Source organism: Triticum urartu, chromosome 1, assembly GCF_003073215.2.
Source record: "Triticum urartu cultivar G1812 chromosome 1, Tu2.1, whole genome shotgun sequence".
Classification (NCBI taxonomy): Eukaryota; Viridiplantae; Streptophyta; class Magnoliopsida; order Poales; family Poaceae; genus Triticum; species Triticum urartu.
Genome location: NC_053022.1, coordinates 479,091,310 through 479,109,272, shown reverse-complemented (window position 1 = coordinate 479,109,272; position 17,963 = coordinate 479,091,310). Strand labels below are relative to the sequence as shown.

At 49.0% G+C, this 17,963-nt stretch overlaps 1 protein-coding gene across 1 annotated transcript; it reads left to right on the top strand.

Moving 5' to 3' along the window:
• The first annotated feature begins 9,628 nt into the window (after nucleotides 1-9,628).
• On the top strand, nucleotides 9,629-11,414 carry LOC125520499 (aldo-keto reductase family 4 member C10-like). Its single transcript, XM_048685452.1, has 6 exons — nucleotides 9,629-9,862; nucleotides 9,937-9,987; nucleotides 10,072-10,148; nucleotides 10,270-10,357; nucleotides 10,455-10,727; nucleotides 10,809-11,414. Exons 1-6 carry the CDS (start codon nucleotides 9,752-9,754, stop codon nucleotides 11,136-11,138), a joined length of 930 nt encoding a protein of 309 aa, XP_048541409.1. The 5' UTR covers nucleotides 9,629-9,751; the 3' UTR covers nucleotides 11,139-11,414.
• Nucleotides 11,415-17,963: the final 6,549 nt, after the last annotated feature.

The following is a 17,963-nucleotide window of genomic DNA, read 5'->3' as shown; positions in this document are numbered from 1 at the left end:
CAATCTTTATGTCTTGACCATTTCGAGACTCCTCGTCATGTCCGTGATCACATCCGAGACTCCGAACAACCTTCGGTATATCAAAATGCATAAACTCATAATATAACTGTCATCGTAACCTTAAGCGTGCAGACCCTACGGGTTCGAGAACAATGTAGACATGACCGAGACACGTCTCCGGTCAATAACCAATAGCGGGACCTGGATGCCCATATTGGCTCCTACATATTCTACGAAGATCTTTATCGGTCAGACCGCATAACAACATACGTTGTTCCCTTTGTCATCGGTATGTTACTTGCCCGAGATTCGATCGTCGGTATTCCAATACCTAGTTCAATCTCGTTACCGGCAAGTCTCTTTACTCGTTCTGTAATACATCATCCCGCAACTAACTCATTTAGTTGCAATGCTTGCAAGGCTTAAGTGATGTGTATTACCGAGAGGGCCCAGAGATACCTCTCCGACAATCGGAGTGACAAAACCTAATCTCGAAATACGCCAACCCAACATGTACCTTTGGAGACACCTGTAGTACTCCTTTATAATCACCCAGTTACGTTGCGACGTTTGGTAGTACCCAAAGTGTTCCTCCGGTAAACGGGAGTTGCATAATCTCATAGTTATAGGAACATGTATAAGTCATGAAGAAAGCAATAGCAACATACTAAACGATCGGGTGCTAAGCTAATGGAATGGGTCATGTCAATCAGATCATTCTCTTAATGATGTGATCCCGTTAATCAAATAACAACTCATTGTTCATGGTTAGGAAACATAACCATCTTTGATTAACGAGCTAGTCAAGTAGAGGCATACTAGTGACACTTTGTTTGTCTATGTATTCACACATGTATTATGTTTCTAGTTAATACAATTCTAGCATGAATAATAAACATTTATCATGATTATAAGGAAATAAATAATAACTTTATTATTGCCTCTAGGGCATATTTCCTTCACCATATGGCTACCTTCCACCCCTGCCGGATTCGGAAAAACCCTCCGCGACGACACCTCAGGGTCGCCCGCCTCGCTAGGCGGTACAGCAGGGGGAGGCGTTCCGCTCTCCATCATCTCCGGAAGAAGATCCCCCGAAGACGAGCTCTGCTGAGAAGGGCTGAGGTCCGAGCTGCAAGGTAAAATTTCGGTTAATCTTCTCAGATAAAAAGTAAGGATTTCTCTCATCCCTCTAAAGGAAAATCTTTCTCTACTTACGGCTCGCTAGAGGGCTGATCCCTTTGGGGGCGTAGTTCGGCCGAGGATCTCCCCGGCGCCGGACCCTCTGACAAGGACTTCTTCCCCCGCTTTGAGGCCATGGTCTCCAGGTCGTCAGAGGCGGCCCTCTTCTTCCCCCTAGGAGAGGAATTGTCGGTTCCTCCCTTCGGAGCAGCCTCCTTCGAGGAGGCCATAGTTTCCTTGTCCTCCCCCTCACTTCCCTCCAAAGGCACGATCTTCAACATCCTGACTAGCACGGGATCCGGCCTGGTCTCAGGAAGGGGAGCCAGACACCTGATCAGCTTCGCCTTCGCTACCCACTCCTGTTTAAAAGGACAGCTCTTTTAGGGGCGAGTTTATGACAATTTTACGGATAGCGAGTCCGGGCACAAGGTTACTTACTTGAGTATCCGGGCGATTGCAGCTTAAACCTGCATCCTCGGTCAAATCCGGACACATCGCTCGTGATCCGAAGAACATTTTATACATCTCCACGGGCGTTGCACCCATAAAATGTTGGAGAGCTCGTGGTCCCTCCGGATTAAACTCCCACAGATGAAGGGAGCGACGTTTGCCGGGCAATGTTCGGCGAATCAGCATGACCTGCGTCACCTTGACCAGGTTGAGGTCTCTTTCTAAGAGATCCCTAATGCGGCCCTGCAACAAGGGCACGTCTTTGGATAACCACCAATCTAATCCTTTGTTGACCCATGACGCTAGCCGTGGTGGGGGACCCGAGCGAAAGGCAGGAGGCGCCACCCACTTGGCGCTCCTGGGAGCGGTGATATAGAACCACTCTCGTTGCCACAAGCCGAGCTCCTCTTGAAAGGAGCCCTCGGGCCATGGAGCATCGGCATTCTTACTTATGACAGCACCTCCGCACTCTGCGTGCCGTCCCTCGATCATCTTCGGCTCCACTCCAAAAGTCTTGAGCCATAATCCGAAGTGAGGAGTAACACGGAGGAACGCTTCGCACACAACGATGAATGAGGAAATGTGGAGGATGGACACCGGAGCTAGGTCATGAAATTCCAGCCCATAATAGAACATCAGCCCCCTCACGAAGGGATCCATCGGGAAGCCTAAACCCCGAAGGAAGTGAGACATGAACACTACGCTCTCACTAGGCTGGGGACTGGGAATAGCCTGCCTTTGAGCAGGCAACCTATGCGAAATTTCGGCGGTCAAAAACTTAGCCTCTCTCAACCTTAGCACGTCCTCCTCCGTGACGGAGGAGGGCATCCATCGGCCTCGAAGGTCGGAACCGGACATTGTCGAAGGTCCGAAGCGCCTGGAATCTGGAGCCTAGGGTGTTGGAACTCGAGGCGACAGGCGAACTTGTTTTGAGATTGGAGAAAAGGAGTAAGGCCTTGGTCTCTTTATAAGAGGTTGAATACCAGGAGCCCTCCCCGTAACCATTTGGGACTCGCCTTTAATCGAGAAAACATGCTAATGGGCACGATTGGGTTACCCACATCCGTATTAACGAGGATCTCGTAAACAAAGGGGACATGATCTCTGCTTTGACAAGACGTGCCAAGGAAACCGCCTCGCAAAACACGCTGAGGTGGAGAAGTGAAAACGATTTGAATAAAGGCTTGGCCATAGTGTGATGTCACGCTGCGGAATACGTCAGCAGATTAGATTGGTGTTAATATTATTCTCTCTATGGCAATACGTGGAAGCTTATTTTGCAGAGCCGGACACTACTCTTGGTGTTTACAAACTTTTATGAAGAATTTGGAGGAGGAACCCGCCTTGCAATGCCGAAGACAATTTGCGCGCCGGACTCATCATCATTGAAGCCTGGTTCAGGGGCTACTGAGGGAGTCCTGGATTAGGGGGTGTTCGGGTAGCCGGACTATACCTTCAGCCGGACTCCAGAACTATCAAGATACAAGATTGAAGACTTCGTCCCGTGTCCGGATGGGACTTTCCTTGGCGTGGAAGGCAAGCTTGGCGATGCGGATATTCAAGATCTCCTACCATTGTAACCGACTTTGTGTAATCCTAACCCTCTCCGGTGTCTATATAAACCGGAGGGTTTTAGTTCGTAGGACAACTTCACCATACAACAATCATACCATAGGCTAGCTATTAGGGTTTAGCCTCCTTGATCTCGTGGTAGATCTACTCTTGTACAACCCATATCATCAATATTAATCAAGCAGGACGTAGGGTTTTACCTCCATCAAGAGGGCCCGGACCTGGGTAAAACATTGTGTCCCTTGGCTCCTGTTACCATCCGGCCTAGACGCACAGTTCGGGACCCCCTACCCGAGATCCGCCGGTTTTGACACCGACACTCCCACTCACTTCTTTCGAGAGAAACTCCTTCTCTAGAAAGACTTTGAATTTAGCAAAAAAAGTCTTGCCTTCGGATCTGTGATAGAATGTGTACCCAATAGTCTCCTTTGGGTATCCTATGAAGACACATTTCTCCGATTTGGGTTTGAGCTTATCAGGATGAAACCTTTTCATATAAGCATCGCAGCCCCAAACTTTAAGAAACGACAGCTTAGGTTTCTTGCCAAACCATAGTCCATACGGTGTCGTCTCAATGGATTTAGATGGTGCCCTATTTAACGTGAATGCAGCTGTCTCTAATGCATAACCCCAAAACGATAGTGGTAGATCGATAAGAGACATCATAGATCGCACCATATCTAATAAAGTATGGTTATGACGTTCGGACACACCGTTACACTGTGGTGTTCCAGGTGGCGTGAGTAGTGAAACTATTTCACATTGTTTTAACTGAAGGCCAAACTCGTAACTCAAATATTTTACTTCTGCAATCATATCGAAGAAACTTTTATTTTTGTTACGATGATTCTCCACTTCACTCTGACATTCTTTGAACTTTTCAAATGTGTCAGACTTGTGTTTCACCAAGTACATATACTCATATCTACTCAAATCATCTATGAAGATCAGAAAATAATGATACCTGCCGTGAGCCTCAATATTCATCGGACCACATACATCAGTATGTATGATTTCCAACAAATCTTTTGCTCGCTCCATTGTTCCGGATAACGGAGTCTTAGTCATCTTGCCCATGAGGCATGGTTCGCAAGCATCAATTGATTCATAATCAAGTGATTCCAAAAGTCCATCAGCATGGAGTTTCTTCATGCGCTTTACACCAATATGACCTAAACGGCAGTGCCACAAACAAGTTGCACTATCATTATTAACTTTGCATCTTTTGGCTTCAATTTTATGAATATGTGTGTCATTACGATCGAGATCCAACAAACCATTTTCGTTGGTGTGTATGACCATAGAAGGTTTTATTCATGTAAACAGAACAACAATTGTTCTCTAACTTAAATGAATAACCGTATTGCAATAAACATGATCAAATCATATTCATGTTCAACGCAAACACCAAATAACACTTATTTAGGTTCAACAATAATCCCGAAAGTATAGGGAGTGTGCGATGATTATCATATCAATCTTGGAACCACTTCCAACACACATCGTCACTTCACCCTTAACTAGTCTCTGTTCATTCTACAACTCCCGTGTCGAGTTACTACTCTTAGCAATTGAACTAGTATCAAATACCGAGGGGTTGCTATGAACACTAGTAAAATACACATCAATAATCTGTATATCAAATATACTTTTTTTCACTTTGCCATCCTTCTTATCCACCAAATACTTGGGGCAGTTCTGCTTCCAGTGACCAGTCCCTTTGCAGTAGAAGCACTTAGTCTCAGGCTTAGGACCAGACTTGGGCTTCTTCACTTGAGCATCAACTTGCTTGTCGTTCTTCTTGAAGTTCCCTTTCTTTCCCTTTGCCCTTTTCTTGAAACTAGTGGTCTTGTTAATCATCAACACTTGATGTTCTTTCTTGATTTCTACCTTCATCGATTTCATCATCATGAAAATCTCGGGAATCATTTTCATCATCCCTTGCATACTATAGTTCATCACGAAGTTCTACTAACTTGGTGATGGCGACTAGAGAATTCTGTCAATCACTATTTTATCTGGAAGATTAACTCCCACTTGATTCAAGCGATCGTAGTACCAGACAATCTAAACACATGCTCACTGCTTGAGCTATTCTCCTCCATCTTTTAGCTATAGAACTTGTTGGAGACTTCATATCTCTCAACTCGGGTATTTGCTTGAAATATTAACTTCAACTCCTGGAACATCCATATGATCCATGACGTTCAAAATGTCTTTGAAGTCCCGATTCTAAGCTGTTAAGCATGGTGCAGTAAACTATCAAGTAGTCATCATATTGAGCTAGCCAAACGTTCATGACGTCTGCATCTGCTCCTACAATAGGTCTGTCACCTAGCGGTGCATTAAGGACATAATTCTTCTGTGCAACAATGAGGATAAACCTCAGATCACGGATCCAATCCGCATCATTGCTACTAACATCTTTCAACTTAGTTTTCTCTAGGAACATATCAAAAATAAAATAGGGGAGCTAAACGCTAGCTATTGATCTACAACATAGATATGCTAATACTACCAGGACTAAGTTCATGATAAATTAAAGTTCAATTAATCATATTACTTAAGAACTCCCACTTAGATAGACATCCCTCTAATCATCTAAGTGATCACGTGATCCAAATCAACTAAACCATAACCGATCATCACGTGAAATGGAATAGCTTTCAATGGTGAACATCATTATGTTGATCATATCTACTATATGATTCACGCTCGACCTTTCGGTCTCAGTGTTCCGAGGCCATATCTGCATATGCTAGGCTCGTCAAGTTTAACCTGAGTATTCTGCGTGTGCAAAATTGGCTTGCACCCGTTGTAGATGGACGTAGAGCTTATCACACCCGATCATCACGTGGTGTCTGGGCACGACGAACTTTGGCAACGGTGCATACTCAGGGAGAACACTTTTATCTTGATATTTAGTGAGAGATCATCTTATAATGCTACCGTCAAACAAAGCAAGATAAGATGCATAAAAGATAAACATCACATGCAATCAATATAAGTGATATGATATGGCCATCATCATCTTGTGCTTGTGATCTCCATCTCCGAAGCACCGTCATGATCACCATCGTCACCGGCGCGACACCTTGATCACCATCGTAGCATCGTTGTCGTCTCGCCAATCTTATGCATCCACGACTATCGCTACCGCTTAGTGATAAAGTAAAGCATTACAGCGCAATTGCATTGCATACAATAAAGCAACAACCATATGGCTCCTGCCAGTTGCCGATAACTCGGTTACAAAACATGATCATCTCATACAATAAAATTTAGCATCATGTCTTGACCATATCACATCACAACATGCCCTGCAAAAACAAGTTAGACGTCCTCTACTTTGTTGTTGCAAGTTTTACGTGGCTGCTACGGGCTGAGCAAGAACCGTTCTTACCTACGCATCAAAACCACAACAATAGTTTGTCAAGTTGGTGCTGTTTTAACCTTCGCAAGGACCGGGCGTAGCCACACTCGGTTCAACTAAAGTTGGAGAAACTGACACCCGCCAGCCACCTGTGTGCAAAGCACGTCGGTAGAACCAGTCTCACGTAAGCGTACGCGTAATGTCGGTCCGGGCCGCTTCATCCAACAATACCGCCGAACCAAAGTGTGACATGCCGGTAAGCAGTATGGCTTATATCGCCCACAACTCACTTGTGTTCTACTCGTGCACAACATCAACGCATAAAACCTAGGCTCGGATGCCACTGTTGGGGAACATAGTAATTTCAAAAAAATTCCTACGCACACGCAAGATCATGGTGATGCATAGCAACGAGAGGGGAGAGTGTTGTCTACGTACCCTCGTAGACCGATCGCGGAAGCGTTATATCAACGCGATTGATGTAGTCGTACGTCTTCACGATCCGACTGATCCAAGTACCGAAAGCACGGCACCTCCGAGTTCTGCACACGTTTGGCTCGGTGACGTCCTCGCCTTCTCGATTCAGCAAGAGGGGCGAAGTAGTAGATGAGTTCCGGCATCACGACGGTGTGGTGACGGTGTTGGTGAAGAACAATCTCCGCAGGGCTTCACCTAAGCACTAAGAAAACTATGACGGAGGATAAACTAGAGGAGACGGGGTAGCCGGCACACGGCTTGGTGTTTCTTGATGTGTCTTTGGTGCTAGCCCTACCCCTCTATTTATATGTTGAGCCCTGGGGTCGAAACTTGGAGTAAAAGCCTCCTCAAAGTCGGTTTCACCCGAAAGGAAAGAGTCTTTCTCGGACTCCAGGGCTAGACGCCAGGGTTCCCGGAGTCTACCCCCTAGACGCCAGGGTTCCTGGCGTCTAGCCTCTGGTCTCCGCAAAACTTCCTTTTGCACTTTCCAAAAGCCTCGTGGGCTTTCCCCTTTGGCCCAGATAAAGTGTTCTCGTGCCCAAACATTTCGGGAAACATCCGGAACCCCTTCCGGTGAATTCCGGAACCCTTCCGGAGATCAAACACTACTATCCACATATCAATCTTTACTTCCGGACCATTCCGGAGTTCCTCGTCATATCTGTGATCTCATCCAAAACTCCGAACAACATTCGGTCACCAACATACATAACTCATAGTACTATATCGTCAACGAACGTTAAGCGTGCGGACCCTACGGGTTCGAGAACTATGTAGACATGACCGAGACACCTCTCTTGTCAATAACCAATAGCGGGACCTGGATGCCCATATTGGCTCCTACATATTCTACGAAGATCTTTATCGGTCAGACCGCATAACAACATACGTTGTTCCCTTTGTCATTGGTATGTTACTTGCCCGAGATTCGATCGTCGGCATCTCAATACCTAGTTCAATCTCGTTACCGGCAAGTCTCTTTACTCGTTTCGTAATACATCATCCCGCAACTAACTCATTAGTTGCAATGCTTGCAAGGCTTATAGTGATGTGCATTACCGAGTGGGCCCAGAGATACCTCTCCAACAATCGAAGTGACAAATCCTAATCTCGAAATACGCCAACCCAACAAGTACCTTTGGAGACACCTGTAGAGCACCTTTATAATCACCCAGTTACGTTGTGACGTTTGGTGGCACACGAAGTGTTCCTCCGGTAAACGGGAGTTGCATAATCTCATAGTCATAGGAACATGTATAAGTCATGAAGAAAGCAATAGCAACAAACTAAACGATCAAGTGCTAAGCTAACGGAATGGGTCAAGTCAATCACATCATTCTCCTAATGATGTGATCCCGTTAATCAAATGACAACTCATGTCTATGGTTAGGAAACTTAACCATCTTTGATCAACGAGCTAGTCAAGTAGAGGCATACTAGTGACACTCTGTTTGTCTATGTATTCACACATGCATTATGTTTTCGGTTAATACAATTCTAGCATGAATAATAAACATTTATCATGAAATAAGGAAATAAATAATAACTTTATTATTGCCTCTAGGGCGTATTTCCTTCAAAAAGTGTCCTCCACATGGATGGGCATTTTTCCTGTTAGGGAGAACAAGAAAGAGGAGAGGTACAAGTTCATGTTTGATGTGTACAAGGAGATGATGGATCAGGACCGGGAGAGGGTAAACAAGAAGCTACAAATTGAGAGGGAGAAGAAAGAAGCGACGATCAAATGGGAGATCGAGAAGGCCAATACATTTGGAGAGCTTCAGCTTGAGAAGAAGAGATTGCAAATCACACGAGACGCGGAGGATGCCAATAATGTTGATGGACGAAGGCCTTTTGGACGAGCATGCAAAGAATTGGCTTGTGGGGATGAAGAAGAAGCTCAACGACATAAGGAGTGAGGCAGCGAGGGTGGCTATGGCAGCAGCGGAAGAGGAGGCAAGGATGCAGGCGGAGCAAGAGGCAAGAATGGTCACGGAGCAGGCGGCATAGCTGGCGTCTGGTGACTGATCCGGCCAGTGAGTGATCTGTTACGCTCGAACTTTGTTTATGTTGGCGTGTCCAGATTGTTGAGATATGATTTGTTTTGCTTTGTTGTTTTTGTTTCAAAACGTTGAATTATGATGAATTTGTGTCGTATAATCGATGTGCATGACTTGCATGAATTTGAGGATCGTATCGATCGATGTGCATGACTTGCATGAATTTGAGGGTACATATTTGAGATGTGTGATTGAGCGACATGGTAAACGAGGGGTCATCTAACACTGTTTGCAGACACGTATAGATGTATAGGGCCGTATTTGCCAACTCCGGCGGTAGATGCTCTTAGGGGCATTGTTTTCCGCCACGAGCAAATCGTTAGGGTGTCGGCGTAGTCTTGTGCTCTTGGCCGTCAGAAGGTAAAGACACGACAGCACCACGTTTGGCGTGTCTGTGTCCTCCAGCCCCACTGGCACGTGCAATTGCACGGTCGCTGCCGCATCGACATCACTGCCTCACCGGTAACAGCGACGCAAACTTCATTGCCGGCCCGCAGTGCCTCTACAAGTTGGCCCGTGCGAGTGCGATCGAGCAGTCGGTCGCCGTCTCTCGTCTCCGCGCGCATCTTCCACTCGGTTCCCACTTGCAAGTGCGAACACACTCTGCGCACGCTAGCTACGTACGAGCGCTGAAGGCATGGCCAGCCACTTCGTCCTCAGCACCGGCGCCAAGATCCCGTCGGTCGGGCTCGGCACCTGGCAGTCCGAGCCCGGCGTTGTCGGCGACGCCGTCTACGCCGCCGTCAAGGTGCGTGCGTACGTCGTCGCTGCAAACCGATGCTCCTTCGCGCTGTCTGAATCTTACTCTGCGTAATAATGCAGGCTGGTTACCGGCACATCGACTGTGCTCAGGTCTACGGCAACGAGAAAGAGGTAACCAGATCGTCCCTCTCTCAAATTAACGATGTTAATTTGCATCAAAAGGCAGGACACTAGACAACCTCTACGCCACTGCAGATCGGATTCGCCCTCAAGAAGGTGTTCGACGAGGGCATAACCAGCCGGCAAGATCTCTTCATCACCTCCAAGCTATGGTGAGCCTTTGCAGTGTTTGTCTTCCCATCCTCCCATCATCTGAACATTGCCCATTCAGACACTCCAATTGCGAAAAACTGAGAAGTTAACGAGCGAAAATCTTGATCTGAATGTTTCGAGGTGCACTAACCACGCGCCGGAGGACGTGCCGGTGGCGCTGGACGGCACGCTCCAGGACCTGCAGACCGACTACGTGGACCTTTACCTCGTGAGCCCGCGCACCATCTGACTGACTGCATTGCTGCAGTTTCTTCCACCCGGTATCTTGATTTTGATTCCTGAGATGCATTCTTCGTTCTCGTCAGGTACACTGGCCGATCCGGATGAAGAAGGGCGCCGGCTTCAGCCCGGAGAACGTGATCCCGGCCGACATACCGGCGACGTGGGCGGCGATGGAGGGCGTCTACGACTCCGGCAAGGCCCGCGCCATCGGGGTCAGCAACTTCTCGTGCAAGAAGCTGGAGGATCTGCTCGCCGTCGCGCGCGTGCCGCCGGCGGCCAACCAGGTGGAGTGCCACCCCGTCTGGCAGCAGGCCAAGCTCCGGGACCTCTGCGCGTCCAAAGGGATACACTTCTCCGTACGTTAATGTCTCTCGTATAGAAACACGCCATTGTTACTGTAGCTTTCCCGGTGTGTTCAACAGTTCATGCGTATGCAGGCCTACTCGCCGCTGGGCTCGCCGGGGACGTTCAAAGCATTCACCGTGCTGGAGCACCCGATGGTGGTGTCGACGGCGGAGAAGCTGGGGAAGACGCCGGCGCAGGTGGCGCTGCGGTGGGGGATCCAGTCGGGGCACAGCGTGCTGCCCAAGAGCACCCACGAGGAGAGGATCAAGGCCAACTTCGACGTCTTCGACTGGTCCATTCCGAGCGACCTGTTCGCCGGCTTCTCTGAAATCGAACAAACAAGGCTGATCCGCGGGAAATTCTGGACTCACCCGGAAGGCCTGTTCAAATCCGAAGAAGAGATCTGGGATGGTGAAATATAGTCTGAACAGAACAGTCACTGTTCCTTGAGCGGAGGCTGCCAAGTGCTGCCATGGCAACAGAATAATGCGGTAGTAATAATCAGCAGTCGAAGGAGCTCGAGCTTCGCTGCTGCTGGTATGTAGAGCAATTTGCATGAGTGATTTGAGTTCAGAATCCTCCCTGGAAGTTGTAAAATACAAATAGCTTTGTCCTGCTCTGTCATTTTTGTTTTGATGCATTAGTCAATCCAAAGTCATTGTGAAAAAAAGCAGATAGAACAGTTCATTGCAGTGTCACCACCAACAAGGCCTTCTAATTTACTGCAATGTCCCCTCACTGTGCTAGATACTGCCTGCAAAGGCCACCGCAGCACTTGCCGAGATGGTGCTCCAGTCGTCGCTTCCGGCACCACCACCACCACAAACATAGTAGAAAACCAGGCCGCCGACGAGCGTAGAGGCGAGCTGAACCGTCAGGTTATCGTCCAAGCGCGTGCTGACGGGGAGTGACTCGACGGTCGCCGCGGCAAGCGACGTGATGCCGAAGCCAACGGCCATGGCCCAGCTCTGCTCGACGAACCCGAAAAGGTCGAAGTAGCCCATGAAGCTGCAGGTACACCACATCCAGTTCTAGTTTCAGTCATACAGTTACAGACAACAAAACAAAAGATGACCTGGGACTTCATTGCTCTTTTGCTTACAGGACCGATGACACGAAGCCGGCGAAGAACATTGCGGTGGTTCCGGTGTAGGATTTGTCGGTATTGTAAGGGAGCTTCGCGCAGCCGAATCGCCTCCCGGCTATGTCAGCCACACCTAAAAGAAGTAGCATACATAGTTATGCTGTTTTCTGAAACCTTCCCTTGAACAATCAAATTAAGGAGAATGTAGCACCGGACAAAAATTTAACTGCATGAGAAAGAACTTGGTACCATCACCCGCGCACAAATTGCAAATCACGGCGATGGAAACGGGAGAAGTCCTCCGAAAGATTACAGCAGCGAAATCTAAAGCCCGGCGTAATACTGTGGACCTTTGAGAAGCTCTCTAGAGATGATGGTGAAAAGATGAAGATGTAGTCAGCTCATTGTTAGACTAATTATTAATTAAGAAGTTACCAAAGATGGGGAAAAAGAGAGGCTTACCTATAGTCTCCATGTCTTGTCATTGAATTAATTAAAACTAATAGATCGATTTTGTTTGCCGTACTTTGCCCACCGTGGGGCTTTCTCATTATATAGACAACAACACATACATGTTTAGAGTACACGGCAAGGCTAAGGATCACAACCGATCCTTGCCATAGTTAGGATATGCACAATCCCTAAACAATAGCTACAGCTAACCAACGCTACGCTTAACACTCCCCCTCAATCGGAACCGACGTGAACGAGGTTTAGATTGGACTGAAATCTACGGAGGGTGAGATGAGTAGCGGGTTTAGTGAACATGTCAGCTAGTTGATCACCAGACGCGATGAACCGAACATCAAGAGCGCCCATGGCCACCTTCTCGCGAACAAAGTGGAAGTCAATCTCAATATGCTTGGTACGTGCATGGAAGACAGGATTCACCGATAAATACGTAGCGCCGAGGTTGTCACACCATAAAACTGGGGGTGTCGATAGATGCACTCCAAGCTCCCGCAGCACATACTGTATCCAAGTAGCCTCGGCAGTGCCATTAGCCAAGGCTTTGTATTCAGCTTCGGTACTCGAACGAGAGACAGTGGGTTGCTTACGAGAGCTCCACGAGACAAGGTTGGGACCAAAGAAGATGGCGAAACCGCCAGTGGAGCGCCGATCATCTGAACAGCCAGCCCAATCAGCATCAGTGTAGATGTTGAGAGCACACGAAGGAGAACGTGCAAACTGCAGTCCCGTGGAGACAGTACGCTTGACAGCTTCATAATGAACAGTGGTCGGCTGAGACAGAAACTGGCAAACTTTGGAGACAGCAAAAGAAAGATCTGGCCGCGTCAATGTGAGATACTGCAAACCCCGAACCAAACTGCGGTATTTAAAGGCATCTTCAGCAGAAAGCACAATACCAGCAGTACGAGAGAGTTTATCCGTGGATGACATGGGGGTGGGAACTGAACGACAACTCTCCATGTTAGCACGATGCAGAAGATCGAGAGCATACTTATGCTGAGTAAGAAGCAGGCCAGAGGAACGATATGTAGCCTCAATACCGAGAAAATACTCCAAACGCCCAAGATCCTTGATAGGAAAGGTGCCAGCGAGAGTCTGAACGAGGCGATCAACAGCAGCAGCCGAAGAACCAGCTATAACAATGTCGTCAACATACACCAACATGAATACCTGAACACCTTGATGATCGAAGATGAACAGAGAGGTATCTGCCTTGCTGGAAACAAAACCAAGCTGATGAAGTTTATCACTCAGACGGGCATACCAGGCGCGAGGAGACTGCTTCAGACCATACAAAGCACGCTGAAGTTTGCAAACATGTCGTGGATAACGAGGATCCTCAAAACCAGGAGGCTGCTGCATATACACATCGTCAGACAAGAAACCGTGGAGAAACGCATTACTGACATCAATCTGGCGAAGACACCATCCACGCGACACGGCGAGGGAGAGCACAAGACGAACAGTGACAGGTTTGACCACTGGACTGAAGGTGTCATGATAATCGATGCCATGCTGCTGAGTGAAACCACGGGCAACGAGACGGGCTTTGTATTTATCAACAGAGCCATCGGGGCGAAACTTCGTCTTGAATATCCATTTACTGCCAACAATGTTAGTACCGGGGGGCCGAGGGACAAGTACCCATGTTTGAGTCCGCTGAAGGGCGTCGAACTCTTCCTCCATCGCGGTCCTCCATGCTGGTTCTGAAAGAGCAACCCGATGCGTCGCCGGAACAGCGAGAAATGCTCCGCGGCGATACGGATCATAACGGACCGTACTGTCCGTCCATATCTTCGGACGGAACACATTGTTGCGCTGCCGTGTCGTCATAGGTTGAGGCGCTGTCGGAGAAGCAGGCGGCACTGAGGATGTCGCAGATGAGGAGACATCAGCAGAGGGCGGCGGCGAAAGAACCTCCCCCTGGTCGCGCACAGGGGAGCTGGCCACTGGAGAGGACGATCCAGCATCAGCGCCGGGCCCAGTATCGGCGTTGGGCGACTGCGGCCCGTCAGGTGGGCCGGACGCGGAGCAAGGCGAGGACGAGGCAGTGGCCAGGCGTGGGCTGGCGGGCCGGTGCGAAGCGCTGGGCGCCTCGGAAGGCGGGGCATGCACATGCACGTCAAGTGATCCTGCGCCTGGTACGTCGATCGCCCGGGCTGGTACCTGAACAGAAATAACAGAAGAAACACCAGTAGCATCAACGGGTAACAAGGACATGTCATAATTACGCGCATGGTCATTCTGAACAACTGGTTCTTTCGGAGGAAACGACACAGGGAGGAGCTGAGACACGTCAACCACCGCACCTGGAGTGGCAAACGGAAAAACATTCTCGTCGAAAGCAACATCGCGAGATATGTAGATGCGACCGGTACTGCGATCGAGGCATTTGTAGCCTTTGTGCATAGGACTATATCCAAGAAACACGCACATTTTGGAGCGAAACTCTAACTTACGGGAGTTATATTTTCGGAGGCTAGGCCAGCAAGCGCATCCAAACGTACGAAGGAAGGAGTACTCGGGGGCTATGTTGAGGAGGCGAAAGAGAGGAGTGGCATGATTTATGACTGAAGTAGGCATTCTATTGATAAGATAACATGCGGTGAGAAACGCTTCATCCCAGAACCGGAGTGAAAGAGAGGAATGCGCAAGGAGAGCTAGCCCAGTCTCGACAAGATGTCGGTGCTTCCGTTCAGCAATACCGTTTTGTTGAGATGTATGAGGACATGACACATGGTGGGAAATACCGATGCGCTGGAAATAGGCATGGAGACGGTGATACTCACCGCCCCAATCAGACTGCACGGCGCGAATAGTGGTGTTTAAGAGGCACTCAACGTGCTTCTGAAACACATAAAAAACATTCTCAACATCGGATTTATGCTTAAGCAAGTATATCCAACAATAGCGACTATAGTCATCAATGAAACTAATGTAGTATTTAAAACCCCCAGAAGAAGGCAACGCCGGACCCCAAACATCTGTATGAACAAGCTCAAGAGGTGTAGTAGACACACGGGTGGAATAACCATAAGGTAATTGATGACTCTTAGCACGTTGACAAGCATCACAGATAGAAGACTCAATGTTTGGAGTACACGGGAGATTATTGGACTTGATAGTTGTTTGAACTACTTTATTTGACGGATGACCAAGACGCTGGTGCCAGTGGTGCGATGAAAGCTTGACACCAGAAGACGCATGCTTCTCATGATGGGAGGCTCGACCGATCGGAAGAGGATAAAGGCCTCCACGACTCCTACCGCGAAGGAGGATTTTCTTCGTTACCTTGTCCTTAACAAGAAAGAAATATTTGTGAAATTCGAGGAAGATGTCATTGTCAAAAACAAGGCGATAAACGGAGAGTAAATTTTTGGCCAACGAAGGGACATGGAGGATATTGTTCAAAACTAGGGAAGAACCAGCTAAACGAGATTGACCAACGTGCGTAATAGACATACCTGAGCCGTTTGCGGCTTGAACCTGGTCCTTCCCGTGGTAGCGTTCATGGATGCCTAGTCGCTCCATGTCATTAGTGAGATGATCGGTTGCCCCTGTGTCGAAGAACCACGGCTGTGACTGGGGCACCCGCTCGTTGTGGCCGTGGGTGGAGGCGGCAGCGTTGCCGGAGCGCTGTCCGTCGGCCTGAAAGGCGTCGTTGTAGCGATTCTTGCAGGAGAGGGCCTCATGACCCCATGCCTTGCAGACCTGACAGCGTGGGCGCCAAGGACAGTTGCCACCGCCTTGACCGCCACCGCCTTGGCCTTGTCCGCCGGTACCGCCGCCGCCGTTGCGGTTTGTGTTACGGTTGCCCTGCTGGCCACCGTTGTAGGAGCCTCCACCGCCATAGTGGCCACCACCGTGTTGGCCACCGCTGCCATGCGATGGGCCACCACCAGAGCGCCCGGTGATGTCGAAGGGGCGGCCGCCACCGTGGCTGCTATCACCCTGCCGAGCCGCGGCGTTCGCCGAGGAGGAGTATCCGCCGGCCTGAGCGTTCTGCACCTGGATCGCCTCACAAGACAGCAGCATGGGGTAAAATTCAGAAAGAGACAGGGAGGCGTTGGCGGCACCAAGGACGGCGAGAGCTTGCTGAAGTGCCTCGAACTGGGATCCGAGGCCAACGACGATGTAGTCGATCAGTTCATCGTCGGGGACGGGGGAGCCCGCCATTGCCATGGCGTCGGCAAACCCCTTCATCTTGCTGTAGTAGTCGGCGGCGGACATGTCGTTCTTCTTTAACGTCGTCAGCTGGCGACGAATCTGACGGATCCCGGCCCGATTTTGGGCGGAAAACAGGTCGGCGACGCAGCTCCACACCGAAGCCGACGTGGTGCGCCCGACCATCTGCGCGAGGATGTCCTCGCTCATCGATCCGACAAGAATCGAGAGGACACGCTGATCGGCGTACCACCAGCGCGCATACTCCGGGTTGGCCTCCGTGGTGGCTTTATCCCCGCTTCCCGTGGTGATGGTGGCGGGAGGGCAGGCGCAAGACCCGTCCAGGAAACCATACCACCCTTGGCCGGCAATGGCGGGCACGACCTGGGTTTTCCACAGGAGATAGTTGGAGCGATCTAAACGGATGGTAATGGTGTTGTTGAAAGAGGTAGGTAGGGTGGTGGGGATGGAGGTGGCAACGCCGGCGGCTAAGGAAGCGGAAGAGGAGGAGGTGAGCGCGCCGACGGTGGTGCCAGAGAGCTGCAGCGTGGACGTTGTCATCGCGCGCGGCCTCGGGAGATTGGATCGGAACAATCGCTCTGTTACCAAATTAAAACTAATAGATCAATTTTGTTTGCCGTACTTTGCCCACCGTGGGGCTTTCTCATTATATAGACAACAACACATACATGTTTGGAGTACACGGCAAGGCTAAGGATCACAACCGATCCTTGTCATAGTTAGGATATGCACAATCCCTAAACAATAGTTACAGCTAACCAACGCTACGCTTAACAGAATTAACCACGCCATCGTCCTGAACAAAGGCCACATAAGGAAATATACCTGCCCGTCACTTATGTGCACCAGCTTCCTGCAGAGTTTCTGAAAATGCAGAGCAAAAGACAGGCAGATTGCGAGATACCAACCAACTTCTCATTAATAATTTGCATGATAAAGTTCAAATAAATAAATTTTCTTGTTGATCTATAGAATTTCCTCCGGATTTTTTCCGCGCAAATCAAAACAATCATCAATCCGAAAGAGAAAAAAAAACAAAAAACAAGAAAAGCGTGCGTATTATTTAGATGGTGAGCAGAGATTACTCGGTCTGCCGTTGCGGACCTCCTCCCAGAAGCCGAGCACCATCATGCCGGCGCCTACGGTGAGCACGGCAGCGCCGACGTCCCGGAGAAGCGGGCTCTCCGGGGTCCGGCCACATGGATCCAGCAACTCTACTTACATCAAAGAGGCCAACTGGCCAAGCAAGTCAAGAGGGGAGCTCTAAGCCAGCTCTTTTCTTTTTTCAGGAGAGCCTTCTATTCATCTAGCAAAAAGAAGGCACGACGTGCTCGAAGATGAACCATTTCTTGCAGCCTGAATAGGTCGAGACACTGTGCAAGTGATGCCTACGTTGTGCAAAATAATCCTGCCACAGCTTTGTCTGTTCACTTCACAGCAGGAACAGATGACACATCTTCTAGAAATCGCAGCTGCCATGATCCCATTCACTAACAGTAAGTACGTG

Excerpts from the sequence above, each read along its gene's own strand:
- LOC125520499 (XM_048685452.1), top strand. The coding sequence starts at position 9,752 with ATGGCCAGCCACTTCGTCCTCAGCACCGGCGCCAAGATCCCGTCGGTC. Across the intron at positions 9,863-9,936 it reads CCGTCTACGCCGCCGTCAAG|GCTGGTTACCGGCACATCGA; the intron begins GTGCGTGCGTAC and ends GTAATAATGCAG. Across the intron at positions 9,988-10,071 it reads TCTACGGCAACGAGAAAGAG|ATCGGATTCGCCCTCAAGAA; the intron begins GTAACCAGATCG and ends ACGCCACTGCAG.